Source organism: Narcine bancroftii, chromosome 2 (genome assembly GCF_036971445.1).
Source record: "Narcine bancroftii isolate sNarBan1 chromosome 2, sNarBan1.hap1, whole genome shotgun sequence".
NCBI classification, from domain to species: domain Eukaryota; kingdom Metazoa; phylum Chordata; class Chondrichthyes; order Torpediniformes; family Narcinidae; genus Narcine; species Narcine bancroftii.
In genome coordinates, this window is record NC_091470.1 from 10,383,886 (window position 1) to 10,397,220 (window position 13,335).

The 13,335-nt window shown below is 43.2% G+C and overlaps 1 protein-coding gene across 17 annotated transcripts in view; it reads right to left on the minus strand.

The window, feature by feature from the left end:
- Positions 1-13,335, minus strand: part of LOC138753182 (autophagy-related protein 2 homolog B-like) — a 245,827-nt gene that overhangs the window by 35,133 nt on the left and 197,359 nt on the right. For all 17 annotated transcript variants that reach the window (XM_069915817.1, XM_069915816.1, XM_069915821.1 and 14 more), the window contains 2 exons: positions 9,757-9,951; positions 8,523-8,624 (listed from right to left, as the gene is read on the minus strand). In XM_069915817.1, coding sequence (XP_069771918.1) covers positions 8,523-8,624; positions 9,757-9,951 — 297 coding nt within the window. The remainder of the gene's footprint in view (positions 1-8,522; positions 8,625-9,756; positions 9,952-13,335) is intronic.

Sequence of the window (13,335 nt, forward strand, 5' to 3'; positions counted from 1 at the left end):
TTAGTCTCATTGTGAGGCTACTGTTCAAAATGTAGCTTAATCATATTTACATGACAGTCCTGAGTTTCTCATCTGCGATTAGGCATAAGTGACCTCATTATGTTTAGGCTTAACCTTATATGGTTCTAAAAACCTAGGACTAAGATGATTTGAATGTGTTGGAAACAGAATCAACACTTTGTCACCAGGTTTAAAATTTCTCATCTGTGCTTTGTGATCAAACCAAACTTTCATCTTCGGTTGAATGGCCTTTAAATTCTCCTTTGCCATTTCACAAACTTTATGCAACTGATCCTTAAATTGAGATAGAATCCAACAAATTTAAATGCACATCATTATTAACCCACTATTCCTTTAATAACATTAAAGGACCTTTCACCTCATGTCCAAAACCAACATGAATGGACTAAAGCCAAGTGATTCTTGGACAGACTCCCTCACTGTAAATAAATTCCTTTATCCCAATCATTCTTATTCTCAAAACAGTAAGTTCTCATCATATTTTTCACGGTTGAATGGTACCTCTCCATGGCCTCTTGACTGTCTGGATGGAATGCAGAAGATACAATCTGCTTTAACTCTCAATTCATAAATTACTTGTTGGAATAAGCCTGACAGAAAATTATTCCCTTGATCTGACTGAATTCCTATAGGCAGGCCAACCAAGGTAAAAAAAATCAACAAAGCCTTTATAATTGACTTTGCTTTAATGTTTCCCAGCGCAATTGCCTCTGGAAACTTTATGACTGCACACATAACTGTCAACAAATACTGATTCTCAGCTTTGGTTCTGGGAATCACTTTTGAGAACGGCTCACTAAAAGCAGATAAAGGCTTTAAGGGTGCACAGGGGGAGGACCCTGATTAGGTTTACCAACCATCTGACAAGTATGACAGGCCCAGCAAAAGCTTACAACATCCTTCTTTAAACTAGGCCAATAAAATTGTTTCATTGACTTATCCATAGTTTTCTTCACCTCAAAGGTGACCACCGAAGGGCATGCTATGAGAGAAAATTATAATTTCATCCTTATAGGCTTTAGGGATCACAAACTAGTGCACTACTTTCCAATCTTCACTGGGAGAAACATCACAGGGTCTCCCCTTTCTCATCAATACTTCATCTTTGACATAATAACCCACTGGCACTTATCTCTCACTTCAGCAAGATCAGGATCCTCATTTTACCTTGCTATCAACTCTTGTTTGGATAGCAACAAATCTGTAGCCTCAAGTTTACTATCAGTGGTTGGGTCTAATAAAGAAGATTGCTCAACCTTTATCAGGTCATTTACACCTAAATGCTATTTTGGATGATCACAGGCTTTATTTTCTGTCAAATCATTTTTCACAGCCTTTTTAGACATTATTCTTGTTAGCATAAACAAGGTAAATATCAGAGTCCCTCTCTGACTCATCAACGACTGGTTTAGCTGTCATTCCTACTGTAGAAACAACCTTCCCCTCCACTAAGACATTGCCTGACAACAGTGAGATTCCTTTCACTGACAAGTTCGACCTAACTCCTATTGTAATAGGTCCATTAACCAAGGCTGATTTTTAACACTATTCCATGCAAAGGAATGGGCTCAGTATCACCCCTGATACCTTTAATCAAAGGTGTCCGATTTTTCACTAAATTCCCAAAACTCTGTCTAACACAAGCAGCACCAGTATCTCTCAATATATTCAATGGCATTTGTTTTACGCCTTCTTTAACTGAAATCAAACCCACAGTCACAAAAGGTTGGAATACATCCCTAATTTTATCAGTAAATTTGGATCCCTCTTGGTTTTTATCCATCTTTTCACTTTGAATACAAGCATTCAGTGCTACCTGTTTTCCTCTCTCTTTCAGCACAGGACAACTTGCTAGCATGTGACCAGCCTCTTTACGGTAGTGGTCAATAATGTCAAAGGGGAGCCAAAGGTTTCTCCTTTACCAACTTACATTAATCTTTACCCCTATTACTATTTTCACATTTACTCTCCATCTTATTTGCATTATCCACAGTGCTCTTTTTAAAATTTTAACTTAGGATTATGTGTTAAAGCATATTTATTGGCTAACTTAGCAGATTCCTGCTAAGTTTTCACCTCCTTCTCATCCAAGAATGCTTTAATATCATTAGGAACACATCTTTTAATCTTAATTATTATCAATTCTCACAATCGATTATAATCATTGTTTACTGTCTTCGATGCGCATCACCAGTCAAAACACACAGCCTTTTCACATGCAAAATCTGTTTTCGATTGGATGTCTTTAAAATTCCTGAAGTTCTGCCTCTGAAACTAACTCATAAGCCTGGAATATAGCTTCAATTTCTAATCTAACATAGAAACATAGATAAACATAGAAGATAGGAGCAGGAGTAGGTCATTCGGCCCTTCGAGCCTGCTCCGCCATTCAACGAGATCATGGCTGATCTTAAAGTTCAGTACCCCGTCCCCGCCTTCTCTCCGTAACCTTTAATACCTTTATACTGAAGAAATAGATCTAATTCCCTCTTAAATAGATTTAATGAACCTGCCTCTACTGCCCTCTGTGGCAATGAATTCCACAGATTCACCACCCTCTGGGTCAAGAAATTCCTCCTCATCTCGGTCCTAAATGGTTTGCCTATTATCCTCAAACCATGGCCCCGGGTTCTGGATTTTCCCATAATCTCTTCTGTTCCACTTCTAATCTTTTTAATTCCAACTGTATTTTCTCAGAGGTTTTACTCTTGGAAAACTGCTCTAACATTTGGTCAAGCTTTCCTGTTTCTATGTAGTATTTTGCAATTTTCCTCCCATTCTCCATTATTTTCATTCGTGTATGGCAGTGCACATATTTGTAGCAGCGAACCGGCTCCACTTGGAGTGGTCAATGGAGCAGTCGTGCCAAAGTCCTTCTCTTCCTATACAGACTGAAATAACATGTACATGCTTACATCAGCTTGACATGAGTTCCAGGACATAAGCAGCAGGCTCCAGAGAGCCTTAAAGGCTGCAGCATGAAACTTGAAGTAAACTAGTTGGGCTTAACAAGCTCACAGCCTAAAGTGTCAGTTCTTCTCGCTGAGCTCACACACACACACTCACACACACACACACACACACACACACACACACACACACACACACACACACACACACACACACACACACACACACGCGACCCTGATGAGTTTCTACATTCTGAAGTCTCGGCACAATGGACCCCGCAGCTGTAGGCTATTAAAGCGGCCCACATTCTGGGTGAACAGGCCACGCACTTGGTTCAGCCAACCAGAGGCCCAGTTCCAGATAAAACTGATTACCTTGGATTCGACAAAATACTTCCACATCATCAGCTCGCTGGACCAGAAGGCCTTGCATGAATCCAGTCACTGCCAGAGGAAGGTAAATACATGGCTTTAAAGACCCTCCTTAAGAGGCGAAAGAGACACCAGGCTCCTCCACCTGGAGAGCCCAGGGGACAGAACATTGTCCGACCTCATGGATGAGATGCTCACCTTGGCAGAGGGACACAAGCCCTGCCTCATGTTCGAGCAGACGTTCCTCGAGCAAATGTCCGAAGACATTAAGCTGCTGCTGGCCAAAGCGGATTTCAGTGACCCACGTAAGGTTGCGGCACGGGCAAACGTCCTTAACCGCTCTAAACACGAGCCCACAATGAAAGCCAACTGCATGTCAAAGCCACCATCCAAGCCAGTGCCCAATATGTGAGCCAGAACTGTCCCGCCCACGAATGGAGAAGCCCGACCCGAAGTGGTACTTCTATCACCAACGGTGGAGCACAGGAGCTTATAGGTGCCACCAACCCTGCTGTTTCAGGGAAATGAAAGGGCCAGTTGATGTTAGTGGCCACGGCAGCTTGCCAGCCAAACAGCCTACTCCATATCTGGGACATAGGTGTGGAGATAAGCGTCATCCCCCAATGTCACTCAAGACACGAGACCCCATCGCCCCACCCTGCGCTCAGCCAACACCACTATTAAAACTTTTGGCAAAAGGTACATCCCTGTACGTTTCAGTGAGATCATTTCAATTGGTCATTCACTGTGGCATCCATGGACAAACCACTTATGGAAGCAGATTTTTTGCAGGCACACTGCCTACTGGTAGACCTCCAGAGCAGAGACCTTCCAGACAGTACCCCTCAGCATGTCCAATGAGCCAGCCAACCAGCTTGCCTCTATGGAGGCTTCACTTGGCCAATACAGCCGCTTCCTTGCCAGCTATCTCTCTATTCTGCGTCCCCAGTTCACCATGCCAAAGCACAGCATCCAGCACCATATCACAACTACAGGCCCATCTGTACATTCCTGAGCCCAGTGTCTGGCTTCCAACAAGCTCAACCTTGCCAAGGAAGAGTTTGTGCATGCAGGAACTCGATATCATCCGCCACTCCAACAATCCATGGACCTCTCCCCTCCACTTAGTGCCCAAGTCCAATGGCAGCTGGAGACCCTGCAGAGACTACAGGTGCCTCAACGACACCCGACCACTACCCGATCCTCACATACAGGATTTTGCAGCCAACCTCCATGGCGCAAACATCTTCTCCAAAGTTGACCTGATCCGGGGATACCACCCGGATGATGTCCAGAAGACTGTTTTCATCACCCCCTTCAGCTTCTTTGAATTTCTCCACATGCCATTTGGCATAAAGAATGCAGCCCAGACTTTCCAGCGCCTCATGGACACGGTCAGCAGAGACTTGCAGTTCCTCTTCATTTACCTGGATGACATCCTGGTAGCGAGCAAGACACATGAGAAGCACACCTCCCACCTCTGCCAGCTTTTCAACCAGCTAGGTGAATACAGCCTCATCATCAACCCGGCGAAGTACCAGTTTGGCCTTGACAAAATCAACTTCCTGGTGCACAGGATCAGCAAGGACGGCGCCACTCCTTTACCTGACATGGTGAAGGCTGTCCCATCGTTCACCAGGCCAATGAGCCTGAAAAGGCTGCAAGAATTCATGGGCATGGTGAACTTTTACAACAGGTTCATCCATCTCGATATAATGGGCCCCTTGCCAGTCTCCCAAGGGTAGCACTATCTGCTCATGATGGTGGACAGATTTACCAGGTGGCCAGAGGCCATCCCAATCCTGGACACCACCACTGACACTTGCACCTGGGCCTTCTCTCTGCCTGAATCTCCTGATTTGGAGTCCCAGCGCATATAACAACTGACCGGGGAGCTAATTCACTTCTGCTCTTTGGATGAACTCTCTAAATTCCTGGGCACCCAGCTACACACCACCGCCAACCATCCACAGTCCAATGGATTAGTCAAGCGCTTTCACTGCCACCTTAAGATGGGACTGATGGCAAGGCTAGAGAGGCCAAACTGGGTGGACGAACTGCCACGGGTCTTTCTCGGAATCCACACAGCACCAAAGGATGACCTGTGAACCTCCTCAGCTGAGTTCGTCTACGGTGAACCCCTAGCAATCCTGGGCCGTTTCCTGCCTTCACCACCAAGGCAGGACAGGGACACCACCATCGTACTGGAAAGATTGAGAGACAAACTGGGATCACTCGCACCACCACTGCTGTCACGACACTGCCACCCACCCTCCCACCAGCTTATCCCACTGGCCTAGACACCTGTGACTATGAGTTTGTGCGCAGGGGCAGACACAGACCACCCTCCAGTGTCCCTACAAGAGACCCTACAAAGTATTTCACAGGAATGCCTCAATTTTCACGCTTGATATTGAGGACAAAGAAGAACTTTTCACCCTGGACTGCCTCAAACCGGCATATTTGGACTTGTCATAGCCAGTGGCAGTCCCACCGCCAACACGCAGGGGTCAGCCACCCAAGAAGATGACCTCACCCATGATGCGCAGTGAGACCACCAGCACTGATTCTGGGGGAGGAGGGGTGTTGTGTGGCAGCGCACATATTTGTAGTGGTGAACTGGTTCTACTTGTTACGTGTGGTCAGCGGAGCAGCCGTAGCAAATATGGTGTCGCGGGTCCTTCTCTTCCAGTACAGACTGGAAGTCCGCATACACACTCACGTCAGCATAACGTGAGTTCTGGGACATAAGTGGCGGGCTCCAGAGGGCCTTAAAGGTTACAGCGCAAAACTCAAAGTAAACTAGTTGTGCTTAACAAGCTCACAGCCTGCTGTCTCAGTTCTTCTCACTGTGCTCATGCACACACACATGGTTCTACTGAAGCAATTGCCAACCTATTGGCGAATGTCACCAACTCTTGCTTGTTAGCCTTTTTGAAATTCTGAAGAGAAGACAATGCCAAAAATCCCTCTATATCCATGGTGGCTGGTTTTGTTGCTGGTTGATTTCACACACACACTAGCTTTTAGTTATTTCCTGGACCAGACTGGAATTCCATAAATCACCAACCTCCAGTTCTCAGTAGAAATTCATCCTTTAAAGTAACAGTCCACTGTCCAAAAGGCCAGTGCATGGTCCACAAAACCTCTAGTTGAGGGGAGTAATAGAAGAATTAGGATCGAATGGAAGGGCGGGGGGGGGTTTGACAAGGGTATGAGAATTCAAGTAGGATGAGTGCGGATGGGCGTTAGGTGCCAACTCAGCAGTGAAGGCCTGAAGGGCCACCTGTTTCCATGGTGTATAACTGATTTCTCAATCTTTCCCCATTTAGAAGAACGACCTTGTTCTTCCCTTACACGTAACAGAATGGATGATCTCAGATTTTTCACATTGTATTCCATATGCCACATTTTAGCCCAGCGATTCTCAATCTTTTTTCGGTTCTGGCCCCTCCAAGACTCTGCTCAAAGCTTATGGGCCCCCTACCCTGTGAAGCAGTTAAGTTTTGGTTTCTTTCTGTACTTCTCTCCTTGCGAGTACAGAAAAAAACCAAAATTATTTATATTACATGAGGTGAAAAGCAAACTAGGCTTTTACCTAAATGTGCTGTGGCCCCTGGGGAGGAAGCCACAGGCCCCCATAGAGAATGGCTGCTCTAGCCCATCCACTCATCTTATCCTCCTGAAGTTTCTTGACATCCTCTCAGTCCTCACTATCCCACCTTGTCCAGTCCAAACAGAAAACCTGGAAATAATATTTGGTCCCACAGCCACTGACAATGGGTGTGAGTAACTGGAGCCCAAGCTCCTAACCCTGCAATTCCCCAATAACTGCTGCCTGCCAACATGAGAAAGGCCAGTCTATTCCCACTCTCAGTTCTGTCCGACAGTCCACTGATAGATACCTTTTTATCAACCCGTAAAAGCCCATGTTTCTCACCAGTTATGGACTCTCTTGGGTTTAGCTGTTTTGTGGATTTTCTTTGTCGAGCTCTGAAATGTTTTTAATCCAAGGGCCAAATGCAGGCAAACAGGACCACTTTCCTTGGCACAGATGAGCTCAGGGAAGGGCCATTTTCCCTGCCAGAGAACTTGACATTTCTGGAAACTTTATAGCCTCTTTCTCAGATTTACATCTTTAATTTCCTTCTTCAGTCATGGTGGAAACAATTCTCCTGTTGGGGGAGGGGGGTGGGGTTTGTATCTTAAAGGAATTTATTTTTGGATATGTAACCCTATTCACGTTGCCTATCCACCTTCTGGCCTTTCATTGCATTCTCCCAATCAGCAACAACCAACATTCCTCTGGCACTTGCATAGTCTCCCTTGTTTAGGCTCAAGGACCCATTTAACCTTCACTTTCAATCAAACTTTAAAACATCATGATTATTCTTTGTCAGACCTCTCTTAACAAGATCATCAATTAACCCTTTCTCAGTGGGCAAAACAAGATTCAAAATATTTGGTTTTCCAGTTGGTTCCTCAACCTGTGAATCTGGAAAGGCATCGTGTATACATTCTGCCAGTCCTTACTGTGGTAAGGACTCTGCCAAGGCCAATCCTTGCTCAGATATTGATTCTGAAGACACCGGTCCACCCAGGGTCATGGCTCCAGCAGCAATAAAATCCTCCTGCACAATCATGGTAACACTACAGAGGTCTCCTCAAAGTTATTTATAAATTGCTGGGCTCAGCAGTCGAAGGACCCTACAGGACAGTGACCATAACAGCAGACCAGTAAGGGACTCAGCAGCCAAGGCACCCACAGAGGTAAAGGGAAATGAGGTCAGGGGATCCACATGGGTTGTGGGCTGCTGGAAACCAGCTCATGGTAACAGTTAGCAGCCCAGATTTGAGAGGGTGTTAAGGAAAAGAAGAGCCCCCGAAGGCTTCCTGATTGTGTTGGAGGTTTGGATCTGGAGTTCGGGTTTGCCAAAGATTCAACAGGAGTGTCTGCGGCTGCAGAGGCTTCAAAAGCACTGGAGGCAAATTCATGGACACTCAGCGACTCTGAAGGGACTCTCTTTTGCTTCTCTTTCTCTCTTACTATAAGGGACGCTGGGCAACACTAATGACAACTTTTTATTTGCCTTACAGCAGAGAAAAGGCTATTTGGTGTAATATTACATTCTGTACTATCACATGACAATCAAGGAATCTTGAATCTTGAACAAGACTCAGGGTTTTGGTGGAATTTCTCTCAAACTCAGTTTTACCAACCTGATCAATGTTTAGTCGAAGGGGCATCAGTGTCACACGCAGACAACACTCCTGGGGCATCCGAATGGAATCAGGACTCACATGCAACGCTTTTACAGTCAGCTAGAAAAGAAATGGCCAGATGTTAAATTAAATAGTCACGGGTTCGATTCCCAGGGGGACCAATGCACAGTAAAATGGCTTGAATTCTCTAGAATATTTCCTGTAGAAATTCTGCCTGGCCCACAAGAAAAATAATCTCAGAGTTGTATATGATGACATGCATGTACTCCTGACAATAAATTTTAACATTATTTCTAGGCCTATCTGAGATTGGTGATTAAACAGACAGTCAAACTTCAATGGGGTTGATAATTTCTCCTTCAATGAGGGCAAGACCCAGCCTGAATGCCACAGTCAATCCAGTTTCACATACATAGGTGCTTTCACTACTGTTGAACAAAATAGCACTATAATTGGAAGTTATCAAAGGGCTCTGTACTTTCGAGACACAGCACTACTCCGCTGGGTTCTACTGCCCAGTCTAAATGCTGATGGCTCCATACTAGCTTTAAACTGCCCTTTAGAGGAGCAGACGGTGTTTTATTTTAAAATAATGTGGCCACAAGGTCTGAGCCCAAGATGGGGGCACCTGTTCTGGCAGTAGCCATAAGAGGTTGCATAATCCAGTGAAACTGAGGACTGGCACAAGGCACAAGAAATTGGGAAGACTACCCCTCCCCCCACCATCTGAGGAGGAGAAGCACAGGAGAAGCCATTTGGGATAGTGAACATGGCAGTGGATCAACGAGGGCACAGGTGGTGACTTGAGGCAGGCTACAGGCTGCTGACAACTTGTAGTCAAAGGACTCACACCGGGATGCAGACTACTAGAGACTGACTGAAGGGGTACCAGGTATCAGAACCAGGATGCAAATGGGTACCTTGGGTGAGAGAGTGTTGTAGGGTCTCGGGCTGTGAAGGCTTCCTGATGATGTGGGATGGTTCAGAGTGGTCTGTTTGGTTGCAGGGGCTGCGGGAGGGCTGGAGGCGAATCCACGGACACTCAGTATCTCTGAAGGGACTCTCTTTCCCTTCTTTCTCTGATGAAATTGCCAGGCACCTCTTTAATTTCTGCTAATGGCTGCCTGACACCATACTAAATGCAACATGACAATAAAATTCGGTATCTGGACCCCTCCTCACCCCCAACTCAATGCCGAGTTCCCCCATCTGGTTTCAATCCCTGCCTCACCATGTTGGCATGAGCTTTTCTTGGGAGATCTTTGCTTGAGTACAAGTACAGGAACTTGTTCATCTGCGATGTTGCAAGCCGGTCTCGAATCTCAAGGTCCTGGATGATTAAGACCTGCCGTGAGATGGGACGCTCTGCTGAGCCTGGATCCACACTGTGGTCTGTCTGAGGATAAACTTCATGTTGAAATTTCACCTTTTGGGGTTAAAAAAACCACAGACATTTAAGGTCAGCTTGCAAAATAAACGAGATGCCACTCTTCCTTCAGACTTCAGAACTCCTCGCTCTCCCTCTCTTCCCTATCCTTGTCTCCTTTCCTCCAGCTTTTCATCTCCTTCCCTCTCCATTCACAGAGCTATCCCTCCCTCCCATATCCACCTATTACCTCTTGCCTGTGGATCTGTGCTATTCTCCCTGCCCCTCCCCCCACCATTTTATTTGGGCCTACCTACATTTTACCTTGATGAAGGGCTCAGACCCAAAACGTTAGTTCTGTATCTTTATCTTTGCTCTATAAAAGACACTGTGTGACCTGCTGAGTTTCTCCAGCCTCATGTTTTCCCTTTCTTCAGTCTTGTTCTTTTCAATTGTATCGATCTGCTGGGTGGTTTGCATTATGAAGAATTACCTCTTTTCTAATCCAGAAAGGTGGAATGGCCAAGGAAGAGCTGATTGTCTAGACCTGCTGTTCATTGCGCTCAAGTAATGTAAGGCAGCATCAGACAAACTCAATGGCAGGTTCCAGTTTATCTTAAACAGTGGTCAAATCTCCAAAGGCAGACCACACAGACCTTGAGCATTTGTCCTGTTGTGGAGAGATCCACAATCAGCACTCTGTCCACACACGTTCCCTGAAATGCAAGGGATAGTGAAAGGTTGGAGCCACCAGGGCAAGTGTGGCTTCAGGCTGGAAACAATGTCTGCAATTGTTGTGGGAATTTCCTATTTAGAACCACAGATTACTTCAGCACAGAAACAGGCCCGCCGAGTCTCTGTCAAACTATTATTCTGCCTTGTCCCATTGACCTGCAGCTAATCCATAGCACTCCATACCCCTCCCATCCATGTACCTGTCTAAATTTTTCTTCCATGTTAAAATTGAGCCTTCATTTACTACTTGAGCTGGCAGCTCTTACACACTCTCACCACTCTCTGTGTTAAGAGGTTCCCCCTAATGTTCCTTCTAAACCTTTCCCCTTTCACCCTTTACCCATGTCCTCTGGTTCATACTAATGCAAGGCAGCTAATAACAGTGAATCAGCACCTAAAAGATAGGATATTATAAATTGGGTGAGGCAGAAAGATGGGAAAGGTTGCCCAAGGAAGATTTTGCTGTCAGCCCAAGGAAGATTTTGCTGTCGCTGAAACCTTTGTCCAGTCAATGAGGAGAGAAAATACAAGGTAAATAGTTCAATGCAAGAGGGCCTGCGGGAACAGGCAGTCCCTGCACCTGAGAACTGTCCGTAACCTGAAATTTTTGTGTCGGGAGTTCACTCAAACAGCATGTTTTTGTTTTTTTTAAATTTTTTATTTTTCACACCATAAACCACATTAACCATGATACATACTTTTTCCTTTTCAAATATATACAGTGCCATTTTCTCCCCCCCTCCCTCCTCCCATCCCACCCTCCCTACCTCCCCCCCCCGTCCATTTAAAGTACAAAATCTAGGATACATTAAACTAGTCAAACAATGTTGTCATTCAATAAAAATAAAAAAGAAATTTCACTGAGTCAATTCTTTTCATTTCCTTCTCCTTTTGTTAATTTAGGTAGTGAATGTCCCTGGTAGGTTTTCTCTATTGTGTTTCATGTAAGGCTCCCATATTTATTCAAATATTTCAATATTATTTCTTAAACTATATGTTATTTTTTCTAATGGAATACATTTATTCATTTCTATATACCATTGTTGTATTTTCAAATTATCTTCCGATTTCCAGGTTGACATAATACATTTTTTTGCTACGGCTAGAGCTATCTTAACAAATCTTTTTTGTGCACCATCCAAATCAATTCCAAATTCTTTGTTTTTTATGTTACTTAGGAGGAAGATCTCTGGGTTCTTTGGTATATTGTTTTCTGTAATTTTATTTAATATTTGGTTTAGATCTTCCCAAAATTTTTCTACTTTCTCACATGTCCAGATTGCATGAATTGTTGTTCCCATTTCTTTTTTACATCGAAAACATCTATCAGATACTGTTGGGTCCCATTTATTTAACTTTTGAGGTGTAATGTATAGCCTGTGTATCCAGTTATATTGTATACGTAACCTCGTATTTATTGTATTTCTCATCATTCCAGAACATAACTTCTCCCATGTTTCCTTTTTTATCTTTATATTTAAATCTTGTTCCCATTTTTGTTTAGTTTTACCATTTGTTTCCTCATTCTCCTTTTCTTGTAGTTTAATATACATATTTGTTATAAATCTTTTGATTAACATTGTATCTGTAATCACATATTCAAAGTTACTTCCCTCTGGTAAACTCAGACTGCTTCCTAATTTGTCCTTCAAGTAGGATCTCAATTGGTAATATGCCAGCACTGTATCTTGAGTTATATTGTATTTATCCTTCATTTGTTCAAAGGATAATAATCTATTTCCTGAAAAATAATTTTCTATTCTTTTGATCCCTTTTTTCTCCCATTCTCTAAAGGAAAGGTTATCTATTGTAAAAGGGAGTAACTTATTTTGCGTCAATATTAGTTTTGGTAATTGATAATTTGTTTTATTCCTTTCTACATGAATCTTCTTCCAAATATTGAGTAAATGATGTAATACTGGAGAACTTCTATGTTGTACCAATTTTTCATCCCATTTATATAATATGTGTTCAGGTATCTTTCCCCCTATTTTATCTAATTCTAATCTAGTCCAATCTGGCTTTTCCCTTGTTTGATAAAAATCTGATAGGTATCTTAATTGTGCGGCTCTATAATAATTTTTAAAGTTTGGCAGTTGTAAGCCTCCTTGTTTATACCATTCTGTTAATTTATCTAGTGCTATCCTCGGTTTCCCCCCTTTCCATAAAAATTTCCTTATTATTTTCTTTAACTCCTTGAAGAATTTCTCTGTCAAGTGTATTGGCAATGCCTGAAATAGGTATAATATCCTTGGGAAGATATTCATTTTAATACAGTTTATCCTTCCTATTAGTGTTAGTGGTAAATCTTTCCAATGGTCTAAATCGTCCTGTAATTTTTTCATTAGTGGATAATAATTGAGTTTATATAGTTGGCCGAGATTTTTATTTATTTGTATACCTAGGTATCTTATTGCTTGCATTTGCCATCTGAATGGTGATTCCTTCTTAAATTTTGAGAAATCCGCATTATTCATAGGCATTGCTTCACTTTTATTTACGTTGATCTTGTAACCCGACACTTCTCCATATTCCTTCAATTTCTTATATAATTCTTTTATTGATAGTTCTGGTTCTGTTAAGTATACTATAACATCATCCGCAAATAAACTGATTTTATATTCCTTATCTTTTATTTTTATCCCTTTTATATTATTTTCTGTTCTTATCAAGTCTGCTAGTAGTTTTATAGCTAACGCGAACAATAAG